The following is a 16269-nucleotide window of genomic DNA, read 5'->3' as shown; positions in this document are numbered from 1 at the left end:
AGCTTTCTGATGTACTCTTTTGAATGCTGCTCAAAAGAAGTTTATTCAAGCTGTGAGGAAGGCAACAAGGATTCTGGTGGTGAAGGAAGCTCCAGAATGCACTCCCCCCACCTACACAGGTATCTGCTAAAATACAAATTGTTCTGTTTCCTGCAGTCTCCTGCCCCTGCTGTCTTTATGATCATGTTTATTGCTTATATTTAAATTAAGGCAATCCCCCATTCCTTTGTTTCGGATTGAACCATTTAACACTTTTAACTAGGCAAGGCCACCTGGTTTTGAACATGCTCTAGTAACATCGTACAGGGGGAATTCATAACTTTACATATAATATTGCTACATATTTCACCATGGTAGTGTTGACCTGCAAGTTATTAGTTTTTAAAGGTACATTTGGTACAAAGAAGGGTGCAAATACCTGGGTGCTTCAGGTCCCAGCATGCATGGGATTTTCAGAATGCTCAAGCCTTAAGTCAGTATCACTAGTCTGCCTGAGAGTTGAGAACTACAGAAAGTTTTCTAGAAAAGTGTTTCCTCAAACAGTGAGGCTCAAGCACTGCAGAGGAAATGAAATGGTAAGAGTGGGAAAACACATTTTTTTTTATTATTAGGAGAGAGATGACAATGTTTGCAAGGTCGTCTATTAGGAGGACAGCTCCAACTCCAAATCTGTTGAATATTTTATTCATCCACAACTGAAAATTTCAGATCATTTTATAGCACAGCACCATTCAGCATTTTAAGTAACTAAAATGGAGGAAATGTAGCAATACAATAGAGACCCTAAAAACTGCCATCCTGGATAAAACTATTTTAAAGGAGATGGAAGTTATTTCCATATAAAGATTTAAAGTCTGTCAAAAGTTGCCATTTCCTTCTCCAAGAAATAGATTTAGAGGCCCTTTCAGATAGAGAAATGGAATCATCTGAGCATGCAGGAATGGTTGTCAAGAACAGATTTATTACTAAAAGGTTGTGTAATGACCAGAACACCGAACCCCCAACTCTCACTGAGATTTTAGGGAGCAAGTGCACAGCTAATAAAAAAATTAGAACACTGGATTTTTAAAGAAATGCAACAGTGTAAATCAAGTCATAACTGAAGCATGTCATTCAGAATGAAGTACGTTTTCAGTACCACTTGTTTGTTAAGCCTCTGTGTAATCGACCTCACATTTACACCAGTAAATTCCTGAGATCAGGAATTTTCTTATTTAGACCCTGATCTGGCAAGCTGTTCCATGAGGGTGGACCCCTGCATGGGAACAGGAGTGCATCCTTTAAAACAAAGCGTAGTGTATGAAAGATATCAAGAAACAGCAACAGGTTTGAATGGTAAGGTCTAGAAGAGATTATTGAACACATTCAGCAGTTGCTGAAGTCAACAAGATCTTTTTTCTCTGGGATAACAGTATTAACTCTGAAAAGTCACTGAATGCTATCTCAAAACAGTGTTAATTCCAGATATGAAAACGGTCATGTACAATGTGTGCTATTAAAAAAAAAGTCTCTTCATTGATTATGAGTACAATTTATTTTTCATTAATATGACATGAACTCCATGATTTCTTAACTGAAAGAACCCAAGCACACAACAGACATGCCCAACCCTTTTTGTGTCCTTACTTCATACCTCCATCTGCCATGCCTCCACCTTCTCTTCTTTTACAGTAATTTTCATCTGTTGATTTGTTTTGATCTATTTCTTAGACAGCTCGGACACAAATATTACCAGACACATACATCAGATAACTAGTATGAAAATACTGTACATAGTTTTAATACATATTATTTTGAGAGTTCAAGAATCAAATATCACACAAATAAAAATTACTCTGGAAGTAAAAGTGTTTTAAAGGAAACTAAAAATCACAGCAACAAGTATAACAAATTATATAAACAAATATACAGTATCTCTGTTAATGTATAGATATTTTACATTTCTTTGCCAACTCCTTTTATTAAAAAGAGGAGCAGGATGGTCAGATTTAATGCAGTACATATTTCGTCAGAGATCTTGCTGAATGTCACTTAATGCACTTGTAAGTCGCCTTATTTTCTCTTCCATGACCTTTTTACTGTTTGCTGTTTCTTGCAGAAGCTGACGCATTTCTTCTTCAACCCGGTAAACCTGAAATTATAAAAAGATACATTAAAAAATTCAACCTGCATATTAGTATATTATAGAAAGAGTAATCTTGCTTATTTTTTATTACTGATTGAGAATCCCAGAGTAATTACACAATATATTGCTATTCTTAAAGAGCATATTTTAGTACATACACTTTGCTTCATACTCCTGTTGCCATATCTGCCATACAAAGTAAAAACTTTCATGAATAATTGTGCAATCTGAAACAGGAGATAAAGGAAGACAAGATGGGATGAACGAAGTTGCTAGCAGAACAGCAAAACTAGAAGGTCTTTCACATCAAATGTTTGTAAAAGGGACACTAGATGTGTAAGTATTAGAGTCATAGGGTGACTGCCTCTTTAAAGGAAGATGAAGTCTCAGCCCAACTTGTGACATAGCCAACTCATCTGCCCTGGTGGGGAAAATGGGTTGTGTGATTCAATCCTTTACCTATCCCAGGGGCCGGAGAGATCTGGGCAGTGTGGAAAGGAGTGAGACTTCAGCAGAAGCCTTGAGAAGACTGCTGAGGACTAGAGAGAGGAGAAGGAGGGCTACTGCAGCAGACCTTGAGATATTAGAGGAGAAAACACCCCAGTTAGGAAGGACTGGGCTTGGCTTGCAAAAGAAGGGAAAGACTCCAGGTACAAAGGCGTAGGAGAGCTGCTTGGGATGGAGCAAGTGAACAACCCAGGAGGCTAATGGGAAAGGGTGAAATGCAAATTAAATTATAATTCCACAATAACATTTCAATTTTTTCATTAAAAAGGCAAAAAAGAGTGTCTAAGTTATTAAGCACGGATGAGATGTGGCCCTCAGAAAGGAGGGGCTACGTCCAGTTTGAAACTGGTATGTGAACTCTGTGTTTTGGGTATACCTTGAAAGGGGTGGACTTTTTAATTAATGGCTTAGCTAGAGGGCCAAGTCACTGAGGGGAAACTGTGGCAGGAATGCTGCATGGCCACACTATGCAATTAGGGAGAAATCTGGGAGGCAGTGACCCTGTTACAATCTGTAATTGCAGCAAGTTTTGCTGAACAGTAATGATTCTACAGGTAGTTATTTAATTCTTTGGGGGAAAAGAGGATTCCAAAATTAAGAACAGTATTGATAGAAAGCATGGGGTTTCTATAGCTCAGAAGAATATTGCTGGGAATTGTCACAGTTCCATGGTTACCTGCACCTCTGTCTCCCTCTGTAGTCTCCTCCAGCTATCACCTCTCTATGGGAAGGGACCTAGTGTCTCTCTCCCCTCAGACTGGGGATTTACGCTTGCAGTCCTCCTGCAATTCATTGTGATTTTCCCAGCAGATCTGACCTTAGTCCAGTCCCTGTGGTTCACTCTCTTTCAGGGACAATGACATGGCTACCAGTGACCAGCCAGCTTTCACAAAGCCCAACACATTTATTTTAGGACAAAAAGCATTAGAGAAAATATCAAAACAAAAAAAAACCCCAAACAATTCAGAGACCTGATAAAGTTTACTAGGTGTCACCCATCTTACACAAAGAGACTCTTGCAGGTTCTAGTCCTTCAAACCCTTACAGCTAAGTTCTGCCCTCTTAGTTACAATCTCATGTCAGTTTTCGGATCCAAGCGAACCAGATGGTTCAGTTCATCCTAACCCTTCATTCCAAAAGCTCTTTCTAGGTCTCCTATTCCTCTTGAACCCTGTCTGACCCAGTATATGCAATTCACAAAAAGGGTGGTACTTCTCTGGAGTTGTTCACCTGTCCCAGGATAACTAACGCTTTTTTATTTAAATAGATTTTTTAAAAATAAACTAAATTTAGTATTAAATTCAAAATTAAAGTCTATGTTAAGAAATGTATAATCTAGTAAATCTATTTACACATTATAATCTATTACTATAAATAAAATATATATTAAAAAAAGAGTACGTTTACTGCCCAGTTTAAAAAACAAAACAAAAAACAAAACACAAAAACCAAAAACACCACACTCAAACCACTGGTCAAAGTCACTGGATAAGTACTTGAATCCAGAGTTCACTGAGGTGCTAAATCAGCTTTTGACAAACTAGCCTCTTCTGAGGTAAAAGAGAATAGTTTCTTCATTTCAGTTTATTCAACTAGTTCAGTTCAATTACTAGTTAATTCAAAGTTACAAAACCAATTGGGAGCTGAAAAAGCACAAAAACATTTTTCCTTTTCCAATCTAGGAGATTTACCAGTTCTAAAAACTTGAAGAACACAGTGACCAGGAAGAATAAGTTTAGTTCATTCACTTGAGATAGAAAAATAGATTATTAGGGTTGGAAGGGACCTCAGGAAATCATCTAGTCCAACCCCCTGCTCAAAGCATGACCAATCCCCAAATGGCCCCCTCAAGGATTGAGCAGGCCAATGCTCAAACCACTGGAGCTATCCCTCCCCATAAATACTTCTTTATTTAACAAATCAGTTAATTTTAAATGCAAAAAGTTTAAAATCTGAAGACGTTTGTGTACACAGCACTTTATGTTTTTATGAAATAAAACTACCTTAAAGTGCTATTTTTGTGCAGTTGTAATTGAATTTGGATTTCCATCCAAAATGACACCTACATACCTCAATGAGTGGGGGAAACATGATGGGGCTGGTGGTGAAAGGGGGACAGCCTCAGTGGTGAGGGAAGGAGACACTTGCTGAGGGACATCAGATAACTCCTGCTCTCTCTTATTCCCCCACCCCCTAGGAGTCTCTGGCATGCAGCTGGGGTTGTGGGAGGGGGAAAGGAGTGCAGACTGGTGAGCATTCCCTAGCTCCCAGAATTTAACCTGGTGCAGGTGCCAAAAGAGGGGCTCCAAATGGCTTGACACAAATCACAAGCAAAAACAAATAAAATATCTATTAAGCATGTACTGCAGTAGTCACCATTTTTAACAAAAATGTAAATAAAGACTCTGAATAAATGTAAGTTAAACTATAAAACTGCTTAAATGTGTGTCGATATAGCAAATCCTCCTCCTCCTGTTTAGAAAAAAGAAGCACCAAATTTAGTAGACAGGCTACGTTTAGTTGCAAGTTAACATGTTTTAATGGTTACCAACCATGAAAATCAGCTCATCTTTAGGAAAATAACTAAAGAGTACAAATGCAAAACAAGATGAAAATGAATGATTTGCACCAAGATTCCTGCTTCCTGATTTAAATCATTACCGAAGTCAGAGATTTAAATCAATCAATGCAGCTCTCAAATGACCTTTGTTCTTGGGAGAAGCTCAGTAACCCTCCACAATGGAGCCAGAACGCAATCCCTAGCTCATGATGATACATGTAACATTTGCAGAAAACAAAGTTTACAACTAATCCATGGGCACATCTCAATGGAACAATCTTTGAAGTTTGCATGCTTCCAAGGTCTCACATCTGTTACAGAAATTTTGAAAGCCAAAAAAAAAAGGTACAGTGTTACATAAAGTATTTCATCACCATTTTTCTTGCCTCTTTAAGAATTAAGGGATGTTCATACACTGGTAAGTGATTGCATGTTCCTTGAACAAAGAATATTCTGAGTCTACCCATTGTCCATGCATTTTTAGTGAATCCATTATTGGGCAAAGATTAAAAAAGTTCAACGTCATTAATGCTTTAATTCATGGTGAGTAGCCAACATAGAGACCAAAAAGACTACAGCTGTCTGCATATAACAATGTTGAGACTGAAAATGCGTATTTTAAGGTCTGATATTGTATTAAAATACATTACCTTTTCATTTGCTGCTTCAATCTGTTTTTGTTTTTCATTTGCCAGCTGCAGTAATTCTGCCTGATGAGCTGCTAGCGTTGACTCAAGCTGTCTTCTAAAAGCATCATCCATTGAATGAAGTTTTTCCATTGCAACCCTAAAATAGGATAAATGTTAATCCTTAAGAAAGCCAGAAATAACTGTAATAGCATCATTACATTAAGACTGTATGTCAGTGGTGAGAAACCAGCAGCCCATGGACCGCATACAGCCCCTAAGGCTAATCCGTTGGTGGGCTGCCAGTTTGCTTACATTTGCACAGCTGTCCGCAGCTCCCAGAGGCCACGGTTCACCATTCCTGCACCCCTGGAGATTGTGACTGACTGGGAGATCCTCTAGGCTTAACTAGTCAATTGAGATCGACTTGTTGGTGAACACGGAGCTAGAAGATCCACACTTGCTCTTGTTAAAAGATGCTAATGACCCCTAAGGCTTTCAACCATCTGCTTATACTAGCAAAAGATATACATATTATTCTCACTTAAATGGTCTAAGTATTATTTCCACCATTTCTTCAAAACAGGTTGGGGAGTATGGGTCTAGTATAACAAATTTTCTGAGAATTAAAAGGGTAAATCTTGTATGCGAACTCAGGAGTTCCTGAGAGGATGTTTCAATATAAAACTAGAATATGCAGCTACATAGAGCAACATTATGAACACTGTAGTACAGACCCATTTACACACGAATCCGCTTAATGCGTGGTAGCGCCATGCCTTCCAGTGTTACCTATTTAACATATGAGACTCGGTAACACGCAGTACAGGAACTTGCTATGTAGCGCTACAGATTTGCTCACTAACTCACTGACACAGAAATCAACAGGGTGACCCCCTAGGCTGACCCTGAGCTCCGCCCACTCCGGTGTGCCCTGATGGCCCCCGCCCCATACCAGTAAATGTCCTGAGTTACTTTCACCCCCGTGTAGTAATAATAATGTTTTTATTAGATTACACATTTGAATTTATATTCTTGCAAAGCGCTATTAACAGATAGTCACAGCATCCCAAATACTGCAGGCCTATGTATGTAATCCTAGATTATACTTACTATATCATTAAGATTAAGATTTGATAGATAGAGAGCACGCGTAAGATATTTCTCAGCATGGCCCTCTTAACCTGCGTGCGTGACGGCTTGACTCCTGACATCTGTGCGTAAACAGGTCTGTACTGTATTCAGACACTGAATATACAGCCTTATGAAATTTCACACACAACATTCTTTTTCTATGACACATTTCAGTAGCATTGAGCTTCCAGCACAACTCCCAATACTTAGCCCTAACAACTATTTCATTTTGTTCTGGAGAAACTAAATTTAGATCATTAAGATATTCTTTTGCCCTACTGACCAGATGACCATTATGTCCCACCTCTCAAAATAACAGAGGAAATCCTCAAAGGAAAAATATTTTACCAGTTTTAGTGGGAGATATGTAAACTAAATCCTTAGCAAAGAGAGGTACTTCATCAGTAGTTATATTTTAACAGAACAGTTGTGGCAATGAGCAGTCCTTTTCTCCAGGAAGTTTCATGAGGGAAAAAAAAAAAAATCAAAATAATGTCTTTGACTACCTAATCTCATTAGCCATTGATTCTTTTGCATCATTGGGTCTAGCATAACTTGCCACGTCTCTGCTTATTGCTGTCGCCACGTGCAGCCTAACTACACAAGGTCCACTGTTAATTAAACTACCTATGCTTAAAGAGAAAAGAACAGGGCTTAAAAAATGGTTGTGATAGCCACAGCTTCGTTAACAATAGTAGGAAGTCTTTAAAAAAAAAAAAAAAGTTTTCCTAGCATAGACAAGATTTGAGACTACAGTTATATTGACACGTCATTCAGTATTTATTTGGCTGACATTTGTCTACGTGTTTACAGGAGATTGCCCTCGTCTTCAGAATACATCTACGTGATTTTTTTTTTGAAAAAAAGTCTCATTTCCTTAGGCTTTTTGTTTACTATCAACTCCTAATCCACTGTTAATTGCTTCAATTTAACACTTCCCCCGAAAGCACTGATGACAGAGAAATAAAGTCATATTAAAAGATGCAATGATCCAAATGTAAAACAACCCCCCCGCTCAACAGTTCAGTAATCATGTGGGAGTGCGAGGAAGGAGAGAAGGTAGAAGGAAATTCAGATACTGTCTTACTTTTTCTTTTTCCCCTCAAAGGCATTAAATGAAAACCTAAGTACTCACTATTATAGCCACTTGTTTGTTGCTGCAGCAACACAAATGCAAAGTCAGACAAACAGGAGTACACATTTATCCTCTCAATAAATTTATGCCAAACGGGCCTCCTCTCTGTGGATTACAAATTTATGTTTTATCTAAATTTTATTAACCCTTGTTTAATCTCAATGTGGCCACAGAACTAGGATCTCCAATAGGAAGTACCTTCAACCAAGTACTAGATATTTGGAAATCTAAAAATCTTCAAATACACGCAAAGTGCAGTTAAAAAAAAACTGAGGGGAAGATCCTGCAGATACCTACTTCACAGTAGTCCTTACGCACTCTTATACTCATAAGAAATACTTGTGTGTATAAGTGTGTGTGATTGGACCTATAGAAAGTACTTGCAAGTTCACTATGAACTCTAATATTATGTACCAAAATTTCACCTGTCTTGCATGGTGGACCATGTACAAGTTTAACAAGACAACCATTATTAGTATTTTTGTTTTTACTTCTGAGTTTGAAGACTTTTGTTTCTCTCGTCGATCAGCTTCTTTTCCTTGATGTCAAAGTTTTCTTTCATTTGTTTAACTTGCATCTCAAGGTGGCTTAGTAGTTCTCCTTTATCTTGCCATTTCTTATTCATTGCACTGAAAATAAAACACAAATGTTTAGAGTGCATACAGATTCTATCATCTTTTAAAACTGCGGGTGGGTGGAAAGGGAGGGAGTGATACTTCTACATTTCCCCATTTTCAAGTTCTAACCATCAAAAGTGACACTCTGGCCTACCCATGTACTCTTCTCCCAAATAATCTGAACACAAGATCTCACTTGAAATTTCAGTGTGGGTCATAACGTTTCATTATGCTTATAATAGCATACATCACCTGTATGCTTTCCTAATATCTTCCAGTTCTGCTTCTTTTTCTTCTAGCAGTTGTTTTAATTCCTCTTTTCTTTCATTTTGCCTTTCTAACTTTTCCATTAGCTCTTCCAACTGTGCAGTTTTTTCATCCAATTGTACCTGAAAAGTCTTTTGGCTTTCAATATTTTCTTCAAGCTGTTTTCTCATCTGCTCATCTCTCTCCTGTAAACCCTATAAACACAACAACATTTGTTTTGGTATAAATGAGTACTAACTGGCCATAAATAAATTTAGGTTGAAAATTAGATGAAAGTTTCTAGCTGTCAGAGCAGTGAAGTTCTGGAACAGACTTCAAATACAAACAGGGGCAAACCACTCAACTCATTTTAAGATGAAGCCTGATATATTTATGAGCATGATGTGACAGAGTTACCTGTGACAGCAGAGTACTAGACTCAAGCACCCACAAGTCCCTTCTAGTCCTATTGCTGTTTAGACCTCCTTTGGTCCTTGTTTTTATTAACATAAAACTTTCTTGCAATTATGTTAATTTACAGGATATACTGGTTGCAAACAAAAACAAATGCAATAATTTCTGATAGAAAAACTGTAATAAAAGAACATTGAAGAGTTCAAGCTCTGAAAAAGTTCAAAATCTGCTACTTTAAAAAATATACTGTATACAACTAGCAGATAATTTGTCTATATTAATCTACTTGGAATTTTGCTATGATAATGAGGCAAAGGTTTGAGCCTCACTGAAATTTATAATGCTAGTTTACCTTTAAGTATGCTACCCTATTGCTCCCTGAATGCAAAAGGAACAGAATAAGAGGAAAATATAAAATTTCAAATTCAACTGATTATTTTAATGAAGCAAAACACTAAATTAAGTGAGACCTGTCCTACATTTTTCTTCTACATTTCTGATAATGATTTTTATCTGGGAGTAAGTCTGTACATAAATACAATCATGTATAGCCTCGTCCTGCACCCAATGAAGTCAATGGGAGTGTACTCTCAGACAGCCATGGCACTGCTTTTTTAATTTTATTCCAGTCACTGCCACAATTTTCACTCCAACTCCATTTAATTTAAGCATACTGTACATGCGCGCACACACACACACCACTTACTTCCTTTAATTTCCTAATTGTTTCCGTTTGATCTTCCACTATTTTAGTCTTAATTCTTAGCGCATCATTGTCACGTTCATTTTGTTTTTTTAGAATCTCACTTTCATTGGTCAGAACCTCAATTTTTGCTTCTAGTTTTCCACGGTCTTGAGCAAGAGAAGCTCCTGGATAAACACAACATTACAGCACTGCAGATCTTGAAGGCATTTTCCAAGCACATTTCAGTAAAGTGAACATTTTATGCAAGTATGGACATGTTCATATCTCCTGCATGGCGCGAACTGCTGGACTGGAACCTTAGTTTGTAACTACACAATTTTTTTTTGAAAATGTTCAACAGTGGCAACTTAATGGCATTAAACACTTGCTGTTTAGACCTCCTTTGGGCACTTCTATTAAAAATGATCAATAACAATGCTTACAGATCAAAATTAAGCAATCTCAAAGAGACCACCAGATGGCGCTAAACCTGTACTGCTAGTTACAGTGCAGAAGAACAAGGAAGAGGATAAAAGCCACATCATCACTTATTGATCCAACATTTAAATTAGTCATCTTCAAGGACACCTGCAATTCGATTCTCACTTTGGGGGATGAAGGTGAACAAGTGATGCAGGTATCAATACCACTATGAAATGCAGAGTAAGTAATGCTATTTAGTACTGAGGGAATTCTCTCAAACTTGAACCTCCCTGCAATACTTTATGTAGCATTTTATGTGCTATCCTCTTACCGGAATGAGCAATAAGAGTCAATGAAAGTAGACGACTGCATGTTTGTTCTCTATAATTTGACTTTAGTACTGTATACATCTCTCCTTGCATGGTCCTTGAGGACCAATTTTGGTTCACCTCACCAGTTCCACAACAATGCTTCTGGCCTTGTTTTTAAAACTCACGTTAGTTTTAAAAAGCCTCAATTTTAAATATGGCAAGCATAACATTTTGCCAAAATACATAAAAAAACACCTGAATGAAAAAAGGAGTGAGAACAGGGTACATACAGAACGTTCTTTGAGATTACCATCTTTGAATAGACTTTCAAAGAACAGGAGTACCTGTGCAGGGCCGGCTCTAGCAATTTCGCCGCCCCACGCATGGCGGCACACCGCGGGGGGCGCTCTGCCGCTCGCCAGTCCTGCGGCTCCAGTGGACCTCCCGCAGGCGTTTCTGCAGACGGTACGTTGGTCCTGCGGCTCCGGTTGACCTTCCGCAGGCGTGTCTGCGGGAGGTCCACCAGAGCCGCAGGACCAGCGGACCGTCCGCAGCCATGCCTGCAGCACCTCCACCAGAGCCGCCTGCCGCCCTCCCAGCAACCGGCAGAGCGCCCCCTGCAGCATGCCGCCCCAAGCACGCGCTTGGTGCGCTGTGGCCTGGAGCCAGCCCTGTACATGTGGCACCTTAGAGACTAACAAATTTATTTGAACATAAGCTCTCGTGCATCTGAAGAAGTGGGCTGTAGCCCACGAAAGTTTATGCTCAAATAAATTTGTTAGTCTCTAAGGTGCCACAAGTTCTCCTGTTCTTTTTGTGGATACAAACTAACACAGCTGCTACTCTGAAACCTTTGAATATACTGTGATACTACTATTTGTTTTATGAATAGTTTTACACCACTTTTCTAGGCACTATTCACTATGACTCTAAGTAGTTGCTTGCACAAAATAATGGCCACATCCAAGCAAATCATCTCCACCACCTGGTAAAACAAAGTGACACCATTTTTTTTTTTTTTTTTGCGCAATTCGTATCAATATGTATGGAAAAACGGTATACAAGGGGATGACAGTAAACAGAGGTGTCCTCCTTTACCAGTTATGTGTAAGTAAAAAGTGAAAATAAAAATCACAAGACCAGGTGTTCTGAAGTGTCTCTTTTTGAGCTCACACACTAAGAAATATTTTCCTCCCATAAATAATCAAATGAAGTTTAAAAAAAATAAGTCAATTCACTGAATTAGCAGAATACCACACAAAATAACGAGTAAAGCTTTTTTTTTTTTATTCCTGATCTTCGGCTCTCTCAAATTCTGATTAATTTTAACATTTAACTATGGTATCCTGAAAGAAGCCGCCTATTTTTCACTTAATTAAACAGAATAAGCAACATTGTGTTTAGTGAAAATAATGAGCTCAAAAAAAGTTAACTGTATGGCTTTTTCTAAAGGATTTTTCTCCTTGGGATTTTATTACTCATTTTTGTAGATCTTCAACCTATCTCTCTTAATGAAAAATATAGTAAATATTTATTTCTTTATGACAGGATAACAATACTTTTTAAGTGGGATTTGGAAAGAAACATTTTAGCTTTAATGTGAGTTTCCATCCATTGGATAACTGCTCATTGACATAACTCTCTCTCTCTCTCTCTCTCTCAAAAAACAAAGGTGCTATGAAGAGGGTCATGTACCAGAACACTACTCTTTTCAACTACTTAAATGTATAGCAGGTAGTGCAGGCTAATAGTTTTTAATAAGGCCACGCCTATGAAAAGTAGTCCTTTCTGTATCAAATAAAATAAACCAGAGTTGGAGATTATTTGTCTCAGGTGGTGCTACAGTGCATTGTGGCAATACAACTGGCTGGGGAAGAAATGCAAGTGAAATATCTATCATAGTCTACCACAAAACAGTTGTATTTTTACCCTGTTGTGCCAACTCTTGTCCCCATATTTTTCTTTCCACTTTTAATCCATCAATTACAGATTCTTGGGCTGTCAGCTGAGAAATAAGTTTTGATTTTTCCTGTTTCAGGAGTTCAATTTGAATAGTCTTTTGTTTGTCCTCCTCAACTGAAGTTTCAAGTGCTCTGATTCGACTCTGTATACATGAACGAACAGTAGGGAAAAAAAAAATCCAGTAAGATTTTGTAAGACAAATATTCAAGAGTTCAATATAATTAACACCACTTTAATTATAACAGTTAATACTAAGTATGTAAGCAGAATATCTGCTTACATACAAGGTTTTGTCTGATAAAAATAGGCATCTTATCTGTAAAGAAGCACAGGCATTTGTTTCATCAGTCAACACAGTTTATGCATTTTATTCATGGATAAACCTAATTTAATAAAGTTTGCTTGAACATATATATGAATAAATTAAAGAGGAAATAACTTTGTAATTAAAAGAAATGCAAAAAAGTCTGAAGAGAGGAAAATGGAGAATTTAGGTTGCATAGCAGAAGTTAACCCAAAGGAAACAAATGGAGATTGTACTGGGGTGGGCTTCCACCCCACAAGACATATCTAACCTAAAACATGCAAAATTCATTTTTCCATACCTTATAAATATGCTTTTTTAAAAAAGGATCTATTTACTTCTAAAAATAGTTTCAAGGAATAATCAACATTTCCAATATTTATTCTCTGACAGAGATTCCATTTGGCATAATACATTAACTGTTCTGCTCTTAAGAAATTATTTTCTTTTTGAAAACTGACCTGACATTAAAAATGTAACTTGAAATCTCTAAATGCTACACATACCTTTCCCATGGCCTCTTGGAAAAAGCTACAAGTCCATGATAGCTGGAATTATATTTAACAGCCAGAAAATTTGATAACTGTGATGATGTTCCTAATATTTTAAGGCCATTTGTGAATATTATTATAATGTAGATATCTTCAGAAAGTGTGCTGCATAACAACTAATGCAAATTATTAGGTAGTCACTATTATATCATCTACATCACTGTAATAATGATAATTATATAAACCCCAGTAACACTTTGTACAGTACTTGCTAACTACTGTAACTTAATTCATGTACGATCACTTGAAAATATTGTTCTGCAGCTAAACTATTGTTCTGCAGCTAAACTATTGTTCTGCAGCTAAACTATTGTTCTGCAGCTAAACTATTGTCATTTCTGAGTTTACAAAAAGTTCACAGTATTAAATACTCTCTGAATCTCAGTTTCAAGTAGTCACTATTATGTACAACTTGCTATCACCACAAAATAGGAGTGCAATCGTGAGGAATTGTAGGCATATGTATTTGGCTATATTGTGCATCCAAGTCTGAATGTGTGAGTGGTAAGACATGAAAATTGAGATTACTGTGAATATTAACATGGTGTATTTCCTTATCCCATTTTCAGCCAATGTTAATTTTAAGATAAAATATTCTAAGTATTGTTAATGCTACAACTTCTTGTCTAAAGTACCGTATAATTAAAAAAAGGCTTCAAAACATATACCTTTAGATTTGCTGCTGTTTCTTGTTTTGACTTCACTACCTCTGTAATCCTTGCTTTCTGTTCTTTCACCATGGATGTCAGCTCTTGAATCAGAGCTGCTGACTGCTTTTGCTTTTGCTGAGATTGAAAAAGGGCACACTTATGTTCTGCTAACTCAGCAGTAACATTTTCAAAACCGTCCTTAACCTGTACAATAAAGACAGGTTAATAAAAAGATTAGTTCTCCAAATGTGTGTGTAGGGTAGCATGAAAATACAATATGGTAATTTGAAATAATGGAAGTGAGATTAATTCCATCCATTCCAAAAGGTATTTTATATCACCTGAAGTTATTGGTTAAAATTATGAATGCATAGAACCTACTCAGTCAAACCAAATGAAAAATGTTTCAAATGACATCATCTCAAAAAAATAATAAAGAACTGTTACTTTAACACTTAGAATTGTCATTTTTGATTAACAAACAAGGAGAGAGAAAAAAGGTCTTTAAAAAAAAAAGCACAGAATTTGACAACCTCCTTGACTCCACACTTTTGCAAGATACTGTCTTAATCTTACCTCTTTAAACCTTTTGGCTTCAATAGTTAAAGCAATACGAAATTCATTTTCTAACTCCATATACTGCTGGTTTAATATACTAATTTTCTCCTGAAATTCTTTAATGCGTTCTTCATGCCGCTGTTGTTCTTTAGCAATTTCTTTTGACAAGGCATCTTGGAATTCAGATCCATTCAAAGCAACTCGGGTTTCAAGTTCTCTCCTGGAGTTACCAATCACGTACGTTAAATTCAGAATTGCAGTATCTTTCAATACTATATCACTAGGTTTATTTAAAAACAATGTAATAAAAGCAAGATGGGAACCATGTATTTACATCATTGCTCTTCAAGGAGATACTTTTGTGAGGGTCAAGGACAACAATGGGTAGATAATCCATGTTTTATACTTCAGTATAACTGTATAATTCCAGCAACGAAGGAAAACATACCTCTACCTCGATATAACGCTGTCCTCGGGAGACAAAAAAAATCTGACTGCGTTATAGGTGAAACTGTGTTATATCGAACTTCCTTTGATCCACTGGAGTGCGCAGCCCCCCCTCCCCGAGCACTGCTTTACCATGTTATATCTGAATTTGTGTTATATCAGGTTGCGTTATATCGGGGTACAGGTGAACAAACTATTTAGTGAAAACCCAATTATGCTTGCTAAAGAAAAACACCCATCAGAACCCTTAGCAGCAAGCATCAGTTAACACACCTCTACTCTCACACTACATATTCACTAACAGACATTCACCCAACTGTAAATAAGTCACACACTTCACATCACTTTCTCCTATAGTAACACAAAAACATACTGTAGTCTCCTCACCATCACATTAATGTACAAAAATCTTAACTCCGACCTTGACTTTTTTTTTTGTGGGAAAACATCACATCACAGATTTCACCAGAGCAAGGATACCTACCAGATGTGCTTCTTGCGGTTGCTGGGGCCAATGTTAAGGTTTTGCACTACAGTGCAGTGGCAAGGAATAAATTATATATTCTCTCTCCCTCACCTTCAAAGAACATTATGTTGACATTGCTGAAAAACCAACAGCCTTGTTTGTGTGTTCTTATTTTCAGCAGAGTGCAAATCTATTAATTCTAACAGATTTAAGAAAATCTATTGTAGTTCAAATGAGGCGGATATTTACATACCTGAATTAAGAAATTTGTGGGTTCTAGTTTTATGCAAAAAAAGGGTCCAAAAATTTGGAGAGACTCACTTTGCAAAAAAACTTCAGAAGAAAGTGTTTTGGTTACTGGCAAATAAATAAATGGTCAAAATAGCCTCAAAAATTCAGACCTCTCATATTTATACAGTTCTGTGGGTTGCTTTTCCCATTACAAACCCACACCCTCATCTGCAACTTACACAAGTATAGTAACTCCTCGCTTAACATCATAGTAATGTTCTTGAAAAATGCAACTTTAAGCGAAACGATGTTAAGCG

The 16269-nt window shown here is 37.2% G+C and overlaps 1 protein-coding gene across 4 annotated transcripts in view; it reads right to left on the bottom strand.

The window, feature by feature from the left end:
- Positions 1–1511: 1511 nt before the first annotated feature.
- The window catches only part of LRRCC1 (leucine rich repeat and coiled-coil centrosomal protein 1), a 40313-nt gene continuing 25555 nt past the window's right edge, over positions 1512–16269 (bottom strand). For 3 of the 4 annotated variants that reach the window (XM_030553374.1, XM_030553371.1, XM_030553373.1), the window contains 8 exons: positions 14827–15028; positions 14269–14454; positions 12713–12887; positions 10071–10234; positions 8957–9165; positions 8579–8716; positions 5843–5978; positions 1512–2131 (listed from right to left, as the gene is read on the bottom strand). In XM_030553374.1, the coding sequence (XP_030409234.1) occupies positions 2009–2131; positions 5843–5978; positions 8579–8716; positions 8957–9165; positions 10071–10234; positions 12713–12887; positions 14269–14454; positions 14827–15028 (1333 nt within the window). In that variant the 3' untranslated portion in view covers positions 1512–2008. Of the gene's footprint in view, positions 2132–5842; positions 5979–8578; positions 8717–8956; positions 9166–10070; positions 10235–12712; positions 12888–14268; positions 14455–14826; positions 15029–16269 lie in introns of those variants that run through there. The other variant, XM_030553375.1, reaches the window with a different exon arrangement.

The sequence above is a fragment of the Gopherus evgoodei genome, chromosome 2, assembly GCF_007399415.2.
Source record: "Gopherus evgoodei ecotype Sinaloan lineage chromosome 2, rGopEvg1_v1.p, whole genome shotgun sequence".
In the NCBI taxonomy this organism is placed as follows: Eukaryota; Metazoa; Chordata; order Testudines; family Testudinidae; genus Gopherus; species Gopherus evgoodei.
Note: the sequence above shows the minus strand (reverse complement) of the source record. Positions and strands in the feature narration are given on the sequence as shown.